Genomic DNA, 9,310 nt, shown 5'->3' on the forward strand with positions numbered 1-9,310 from the left:
GATAATTTTGCCTTTCTCGTGTCACACCTACGTGGCACGAAGAATGCCGTCGACGTTTTCTCGGTCGAAGTGTGCGTTAAAGCCTGTCACTTGTCCGCAATGTCGACCACGCACACGCGACTCCGTTCCAATTTCCATCGACGAAAAACGACCCGTCGATTTCGTAACTGTAACCTTATTGCAAATTCGCCGATATCCAGACCGACCTTGATCTTATAGCATACTCCGGATGCTCTAATTTCTCATTCTTTAAATGAACCCTTAACTTTTTTTATTCCTTCCGATTCCATCTCAAATTATAGCTACGATGAATAAATGAGAAAATTTCAACGAAATTCTGTGCGCGTCCTCGTAATGAAGCTTTCCGGCTCTCGAAGTTTAATTAGAATCGGAGGAATAACGAATTTAGCAGCAATTAAGGCCATCAACCCGAACGAACGACAAAAGAGGATCTCTGAACTTGAGAGTCGAATTCGTTTCGAATCTGTTCCACTTTCGACACGCAGAGCCAGACTTGGGGAGGGGATGAAGGAGACACTCGTTTTTCGCTGGTTTCTCTTTTATTAAAGGCTCGAGAACAGTAGATTGATATTATCACTTAGCTTTAATAATATACATACACGATATTTATATATATTTATATATATAAGTTCAGCTGACCCTTAGAAAAATAAGGGTGACCGCCGTTCATGGGGGGAAGGGGGAAAGAGTTTTGGCGGTTGCTGAGGGATCATCGATTTTCCCGTGGTTACAGGACACCGGTCCGACCTTCCAGCTAAATTAGTCGTGTCCTCTCGAGCAGCAAGGATCATTCGGGAACACGTAAAGGGACACGCGTTTCTATATTACACAAAATTCGGGCCGTCCTTTGTTGCGATCCCGTGTCGTCGTTTCTTTCCGTTTGGGTCTTTTAAGGCCAGCGAGAAATCCCTCGATCGTCATCGAGGTGGTTGGGATAAGAAAGTTAAGGGGATTGAAGTGCGGGAGGGGCGGGGTAGTTCGTTTCACTGTCTCGTCGTTTGTCGCGTCGTGTTCGTCGTCCTGGTCGCTGAATCTCGAGGCGCAAAGAAACATTATCACAGATCGCTGGTGACGTGATGGACGGTTTTCGTCCGTGAACCGGTCCAGGATAAGGATGATCGATGATCAGGTCGTTGGACGGATCCGTCTTGACATCGTTCTCGATTCTCTACCCTTGAAAGACGAGAGAAGCGCGTTCGATATGTGTACCCTGTTTCGCATTCTTCGGACTGTCTCTAACCTGGACCTTGTTTCAGGCACGAAAACGTCGTCGACGACCCCACGTCCACCGTGAAACTCGTGAAAGATGGACCGACCAATGGGCAGGACGAGCTAAGAGGGGGTAGAGGAGTAAGGGGGTTGCAGGAAGATCAAGATCAGAGTGTTTGACTTAGACGAGAAGGAGGAACGCGACAAGTTAGGGCCTAGAAGAAGCCGTCACCGGTCGGATCGTTCACCCATGGGTAATTATTGGGACAGCGTACGCAGGTCTGCAGATTGATGGTCTCCCCGGGCACCTCTTTCGAGGTAAGCTTGCAAGTATGCGGTACCCAACAGGCTGGCGGTCCGTCGACCACGCACTTCTCCCTCCACGGTTCGAAGTTCTTCGACTCCGTGACCGTGCGGGGGTTCTGAATCCATTGGATCACCTGGGTCATCGTCACGAAGTACACGTCGTTGTGGTTTGATAGGATCTCGTCGATCCAGTAGAGGAAGGCATCCAGGAACTCGGGGTTGTTCTTCAGCCAGGCTGCGTGGAAGTAGAGACCCAGTGGAGCACGGTTCTGCTCGTAATGCCGGTCGAAATTGTGGTTCAGGAAGTTGTAGAATTGATCACCGGTCAGGATGTTGCTGCAGGAGTCCACCATGGCGCAACCAGGTAGGTACTCGTCGTTCTGGGGGTCCTCGCGACGATCCAACTCGTTCATCACCATCTCCCAGACGGCGTGCGACCTGGGGAAGAGATTCGATTAAGGGACGAAGGGGTTGAACCAGGCTGCTACTTGGTGGAATTTATTGACACCGTGTAGCTGCTTGGTTCGTGGTCATTCCGGCCAGGTGATGTTGCTTCGAAGGTATCAAATACGGAAATTTTATTAGACAGGATTACCTAGTGGGGCAGTGTTGAAGGTTGCCATGACAGCGATGTGGCATTCTGAAGTACATGGTGTACGGCCATAGCGGTGGATTATTCAAGGCTGCGGTGATCGTGGAGTCGTAAAGGAAGCTCTGTTCCTCCATCATCGTAAACTGGTTATTACCACCGACCCTTAGGTAAGGCGCCCTCACCCCGACCACGCTGTTGTCTGTCAAATTGGCGAACTTCTCGGCGATGATCCTCATACCGGCCATCTCCTTGGCCCAGTCATCCACGCCGGCGTCCGACCAGAAGCGTTCATCGTCGTTGTGACTTGAAACACATTAGGTCCGCGTAAACGCTAAATTTTTTACCTGAACACTTTTGCATTGATCAAGGAATCTGATTGAACATGTGAGAGGTATTTATATTTTGATTAAGTGTCTTCTTACGAGATAGAATGAACGGCGATCTCGTGTCCTTTCCTGTGCATTTCCTGTACGGCCGAGTAGTTGGTGTACTTGTGGGACACGAAGAAGGTGGCCTTGATGTCGCAACCGTTCGAGTTCTTGCGTTTCCCATTGAAGATCTCCTTGTACAAGCCGATGTTATTGTTGTTGATGGCATCGTCGAAGGTGATCGTGATCATCTGAGGTACGTCCTTGGGGGGGAGATCGCCAGGGATCATGGTACCGTCCTCGGAACAGAAGCAGTCGGGCAGCACGCAAACAGCAGGGTCGCAGGGAGGTGCTCTGTTCGGGTCGTTGTCCATGTCTGAAAATATTCAACGTTCCAATCCACTTTGGTATTATTCAGAAGACGAACAGGGTAAATAGAAGCGTGGAAATTAATAATTTTACTATTAGCAATTTAAGAATTTATCCGTAACTTAGCATTTCAATTTTACTTGAATATCTAAAATTTAATGAAACATAAGTCCTAAAAGCTTACCACAAATATTTTCATCGGATCCATCGGCGCAATCTTTCTCGCCGTTACAGAACAGTCCTCTCTCGATACAGGATCCATCTCCACAAGCAAGGAAACCATCCTGACAGAGTGGCTCCTCAGTGTACAACAAAGGTTTCGCCTTTCTTTCTTTATTCTTCAACTTGCAGTTGTTCACCGAATCCTTCCAATCGCAGGTCTGTTTGTCAATGTCGAAGTACAATCCTGCCGGGCACCTGATAGCCTGGAGACCGGAACTGGTGCACTGGATCACGTCACGACAGTTGTCACCTTCCCCTGCTACCAATCTGAACCATTCTCCAGCATCCTTGTCCTTGCAGATCTCATTCTCGAAGCTGTCCTCCTTCTTCGCTTCTTCTTGTCGCTTCACACGATTCGAGCCCTCTAAAACGATAGTTATTCCAAAATTCTTTTTAGGCGAACCATTTTCGTCTGTGAAAAAATGCAAATGGAGGTCGATACTTTGGGAAAGTGTCGACGAGCGAAGTTTAGAGAGAAGAATAATTTAATAACTTCCGAAGATAAAATTTCGATACCGAATCGAAAGAGGGTATTTTGTATGTTAATGAAGTTTCTTCGAAAGCTTCTATTTAATGTAGCTCGTTCCTCGAGATTAGAAACACGATGAAATTAGGAACGCTCTTTTAATGGCACAAATATTCTTCAGTGAAATCTCGATTCGATTACGTAATCCCGAGGATATCACTTGTGAGATTATGGAAAGAGAGAAATTAACGTCAACACGATATCTCGACCACACGTTATTTATCCCTCGATCAATGGAACACCTGGAAACGCCTTCGACACCTTTCTTATTTTTCAAATAACTATCGAACAAAAACTTTCATCGGCTGTTTTTTCTTCCAACTAAACGATGCAGAGAAAAAGGATGAAATCGACGTGGTAATGGCACCTTTTACTGTTAAATTAATCGAAGTACATTCGATTGCTTACGTTCGTCCGACGCGGAAGTGAACATCGACAGAATTATTTACGTAACTCTTACTAATATTTCTCTTGTTTACGTAACTCATCTTCGAATAATATACATATACAGATTTTTCTTTATGAAGGGGCATACCTCTACTCGATCAGAATGGTTCAGATAGAAAGGAAACACTGTTATCGTGAAAGCGGATGGAAACAGTGCAATTTTTCCACGCCCGGAAACACGTGTTGCTTTCCTCTATTTGCAGTTTCAATTTCTTTATCAAAGCACCGAGAAACCGGAGAAAGCTGCCGTCTCGTGCCTTTCGAACGATACTGTTTTATTTTCGTTTCGAACACTTTAATTAATCCCATGAATCTTCTGGGTAAATTTGTTCGAACAGCGAGGCTGTTAATTTATTGAGATGAAGATGATCCGAACGATGGCCAGCAGGAGAAAGTAGAATGATCGCGAGGAAGTTTCACGCTGAAAGTCGAGCCGATCGGTTTCACGAAGCCGGAAGCTCGTGAGAAGAAGTTTCATGCTTCTCTCGAAGAGGAACACGCGAATATTCGAAAAGAACGGTTCGATCGAATCGTTTTCGAAAGTGGAGAACGTCGAGGCAATGTTTCGGATGGGCTAAACCCGTGAAAGTTTCGGATTTTCACGGTCTCGAGTGAGAAACGAAGTACGTTGAGATCGTGCCGAGAAGAAACCGGACGAAACTTGCTAATTTTTCGACGACGATGTGTTTTCAATTGAAGAAAGTGAAATTCTTCGTGAATCTCAAACGTGCGGAATGTTGACACGCGAAGCCTCGAACATTCAGTTACGAAGGCAACAAAATTTAATCACCGGATCTCCTTGAAAAGTGAGAATACTACAGGGCTCTTCAAAATCGAGTCTCCACGCGAAGAATGACAAACGAACTTTCTAAATAATTCATTTGATGCATTATAATTTTAATTCATGAAGTTTGAACGAGAGAAATAAAATATGGTACAGAGAGTTTCAAAATTTCGGGTCCATCGAAGGCGCACTAGCAAAATCAGTTAGGCGTTCGTGACACTGTACAATGGTTCATCGTCTGATGATGGGTAATTCGATAATCGAAGGTCGTGGTTAAAAGTTTATCAAATCTGGATGTTTTTCATCCAGTCGGTTCCGCGAGCCGGCGTCGCGTCGGTTTCGCGCAGCGCCACGACAAATGGGGAAAGTTGTGCCTCCCCCACCCCGTTACTATCTCGGGGCACGGCAGTGACGTCACCTATCCGGGACCAAGCAGGCCCAGAGAGGCTTTCACGCTCTAATCTCTTATGCAACCTGTCGTCTCTCTGGCGGCCGTCAAGAATCGCGTTCAGCCCGATTTTCACCCGTCCGCCGTTTTCGGCAACAGGGGAAAAGTCGACTCGCCATTTTCATTCTCACGTGTATGTACTCTCTAGCTATTCAAGTACATCCGGTTCATCGGGTACAAAGTTTCACGCTCGGAACCCAACGATACGAGCTACGTACATCGATCTACGGATTCGTTCGATCGATCGGGAGAAGAGAAACTGTAACTTCTCGTCAAGTAGACGATGTAATGATTAAAACGATCGATCACTAGGCCGTACGTCGACCGGCATACGACAAAATTCAATTCCATATTGAAATTCCCGTTACGAATTCCAACACACAACTGCCACCATGTTTCCCACTTAGCTGCCATGTTCCTGCTGGTTCGTCATCCCCGGACCACACGCTCTCTTCTCGTCATCGCCCAACGAATATCATCCCTTCTCGATCATCCCCGAAATAAAATCCAAGATACGGCTCGGCCAGTTCCTAACAGAGCCACGGAACACGTTACTCACCGGCTAGAACGATCGCTGCCAGGAACAGCAGCACCAGCGAGGACCTCATCCTCGTCGCGATCGACGTTGCTGTTCGCGATCGATGTTTCGTGGTCGTTTCACGGGCTCACCGTCGATATCCACCCTTCCGTACGGTCACTAAGCTCGTGTCAGCGGGGAACCGGAGGAACCGGAAGGGATGTTCAATGGTAGAGGGTTCGCGAATTTCTTTACCACCACTTGATGATCAGCGCGCTCGTGGGCGCTGTACGCGGATTCGCTCGTTTGATAATTCAAGATGAGACTTGCTTCAAGGACACGGACCTTGAAGACGTAGGTACCGTGCACGGACTGACTGAGGCTCGCCACTCACTGGGCCTTATATTTCCACCACCACGTTACAAACGCTGCGCCCCTCTTTGAATCTCTGGATCTATGCTGATCCAAGAAACGTTGCCTCGATCCTGCTGGCGGGATCCATTGGCGTAGGAGGTTAACTTCTGGAGAACGTTAGCTTATGAGACACATTGGTGAGTTGCCAGATGTTTCTATTTTTTTTTTTTAAATTGTTTGTACAGTGGCGAACATGATAAACTTCTCTAGGTAAAATGGCAATTTTCCTATTGGGGACGAAGGTCTCATCACTTTTGTATAAACGTATATCGAATTTTCATTCATGCATTATTTCGATCTTTAATAATATTTATTAAGGAAGAGTGGTGGGGTCTTCTTCCTCATGCATCGGCATTTTCCCTAGGGAAACCTACCGTGCTTCGTACTGTACATAGGATATACTGTGGGATGCAGGTTACAAGGTGGCGAAGGAAAGGTATGACACGTTATAATGTGGCCTTGTGTACAGGATGTTTCAAGTGTCTCGAGCTGACCCTTGGGACACGGAGAATGTCCAACATTTATTTATAAATAAGTTACGCTGCGCGGTATATTCGATGCAGCAAGGGAAAAGATAACGTCGGATGCATCTATCTTGAGGATGCATGATAGTTTAAAATTATGGTAATTAAGCCGGTACGATGAAGATTTATCACTGTCAGTAAGAGGCATCAGTTAAGAAGAACTTATACTCTTATCCGTATGAATGTCGGGAATGAAGTTGAAAGTTCAAAAGTGTACTTCATCGAAGACATCCTTTCGCAAACTGAAACTTCTGTATCTGAACCACTTTGCCGGTGGAATCATTTCCCCGAGTAAAATTCTCCTAGACTTTCTTGGTAAAGTTTACGAGTCGAAAGTGTTGGATCGATGCCTGGTCGGTCGAGTTCACGGTTCCCCCGTGAGAATTGCGATAATTTTCGATCTCGTAAACAGCCAGCCGATCGATACATTGTTTACGAGTTACCACGAGCGTTATTTTAAAAACGTGTAGGATTAACCGAACCGTTGAAAATCACGTCCATCGATCCTTTAACACTTGGTACAAGTCAAAGACGTCGGGAACGCCTCGCGATCTATAAATTTATATTTTCATAGTAATTAACCGGGTGAAGGTGAAAAGTAAAAAAGAGATAAGCGTAGGTGTCTATTTTTGGACTTACGTTCGCGAAGGAACAAGTTTGTCGAACAATTGAACGAGAAGATATTTGCGCTCGCACAGCTGGTTGTTACTGCAAAGGGCAAATTCCAATGAATTTAACGATAAAAGTCAGAACCTCGAGCCGGTTCACAAGCGTTTCACAATGAAATTTCGATAGTAGTACATGACTTCACGAGACTGTGTGTGTTTCGCTGAATCGATGTACCAACTCTTCGGGTCAGGTAGACGCGCAAATACAAAAGGTTTCACTTCTTTTCGAATCGGACCACCGAAAGAAATTTTTCTTTTAGCCAACATCATTTTTATTTCACTTTCCAACGAATCTTTTCCAACAATAGTTTTCCGTTCAACGTAAGTAGATATGCTTGAAAATGAAATGTTGCGACCGGTACGCGAGTTCCATTGACCTGTAGAAAGATCTAATTACCTTTGCACAAACGATCGTTCCAACTGAATTGCGAGTTGCTATCGGTGCACATTTATAGAAACCTCAATTACGATTCAACTGAAGCGGAATTAATTTCTAAACGATACTATAATCGTGAAAATCGCAGGTTCGTTCGATTGAAATTCTATTTCCAGTTCGCAAAGATTGGAGACAGTACGGAGATCATAGATAGATTAAAAGACAATGTAATTCGCTATTCGATTGAAATTTCATTTGAAATCTACAAGAATGAAATCAATTAAGATCAGAATTGAAACGAAAGATAATGGAATTGCAGAAATCAGCAGAATCGTAATTATCTAGTGCAAACAGACTGATCTAGGTAGAAACGACTGCAGTTGCATCCGAGCTCGTTTCACTTTCGAAGCCATGGAAAACTTGCATTTTCTCCGTTACGTAAAAATATTTGTTGCGAAAAATACGCAAACTGCGTCATATTGTTTTTCATCCACTTCTTTGTCCATTTTCTGTCGACATCTCGACGGTTTAGGGAGAATTTCATTGGAAATCGCGTTCGATGAACCGCGATGATACTTCCTCAACTTTTTCCTTCGAAAATATTCCGGTTCGGGATAGTTTGTCAGAGCTGCGTGTGGGGTGCCTCGCCCTCGTGTTTATTCGAATCGGCACACAATGAAGCGGAAGCGCATGTTAAGTACGTTTCCGGCTGAGCGCAGCTCGATGATGATTGCCCTGATCGAGAGCATGATTCAGGCGAACGAACACTCTTCGTCATCTTCTGTGATCCTCGATCTTCAATCTCGCTAGATGGGTTTAGAAAGTGATCCATGAAAACGATAACGATGCATCGTGCATCGCAATCAATCATTTGTTCTTCATTTGAAGGTCTAAGCTTGTTATAGTAGATACTAATATAAGGGTTCTTAGGATTAAAAATCAAAAGTTTAATTTCGTAATAAGCATAAAAAAATTGGATAGACACTCTGTCAGTCAAAAATGAATTATGTAATCGTCGTTTCTCTTCTGTCGATCATCAGATCAAGGTTTCTGTAAATAATTCAGAGATTCAACTGTAAAAAAAGAATCTCATCGAGGAAGATCGATGAAAGGAACTCCGTGATCCTTCGAAACGACGTCTATTTCGAGGAATGATTATTTAGGTAGAATGCCAATGATTTTCTCTTGGCTGGTTAATTGTTACTGTAATTGCTTGCATCAATTAAATCGCTTTCAGATTATCGAAGCAGCAACCTCGCCGCAGCGTTGATCTAATAGAAGCTGCGTCTATCTAAATTGGTAATGTTCCATTAGGGACGTTACAACCCCTCGTAATAACGTTGCTAATTGATTTTATGGTTTGATGCTAATTACGATGGTGTTAGATAAACAAGTTTATTCGAAGCTCGAAGCATTATTGAGTGACATTTCAATAATAAATTATTATCCGAGGAAGATTAAATACGAATTCGACCCACGTCTCGAATGCTATGTAATCAAACAATTATTTAATAATACT

The 9,310-nt window shown here is 44.4% G+C and overlaps 1 protein-coding gene across 1 annotated transcript; it reads right to left on the reverse strand.

Moving 5' to 3' along the window:
* Window positions 1-585: 585 nt before the first annotated feature.
* On the reverse strand, window positions 586-6,352 carry LOC114872419 (chitin deacetylase 1). The gene is made up of 5 exons (XM_029179577.2): window positions 5,852-6,352; window positions 3,050-3,451; window positions 2,551-2,872; window positions 2,132-2,431; window positions 586-1,974 (listed from the first exon to the last, which is right to left on the reverse strand). Exons 1-5 carry the CDS (start codon window positions 5,898-5,900, stop codon window positions 1,446-1,448), a joined length of 1,602 nt encoding a protein of 533 aa, XP_029035410.1. The 5' UTR covers window positions 5,901-6,352; the 3' UTR covers window positions 586-1,445.
* Window positions 6,353-9,310: the final 2,958 nt, after the last annotated feature.

The sequence above is a fragment of the Osmia bicornis genome, chromosome 11 (genome assembly GCF_907164935.1).
Source record: "Osmia bicornis bicornis chromosome 11, iOsmBic2.1, whole genome shotgun sequence".
Classification (NCBI taxonomy): domain Eukaryota; kingdom Metazoa; phylum Arthropoda; class Insecta; order Hymenoptera; family Megachilidae; genus Osmia; species Osmia bicornis.

Excerpts from the sequence above, each read along its gene's own strand:
- LOC114872419 (XM_029179577.2), bottom strand. The coding sequence starts at position 5,900 with ATGAGGTCCTCGCTGGTGCTGCTGTTCCTGGCAGCGATCGTTCTAGCC. Across the intron at positions 2,432-2,550 it reads ATCGCCGTTCATTCTATCTC|TCACAACGACGATGAACGCT; the intron begins GTAAGAAGACAC and ends ATGTGTTTCAAG. Across the intron at positions 1,975-2,131 it reads CTTCAACACTGCCCCACTAG|GTCGCACGCCGTCTGGGAGA; the intron begins GTAATCCTGTCT and ends TCTCTTCCCCAG.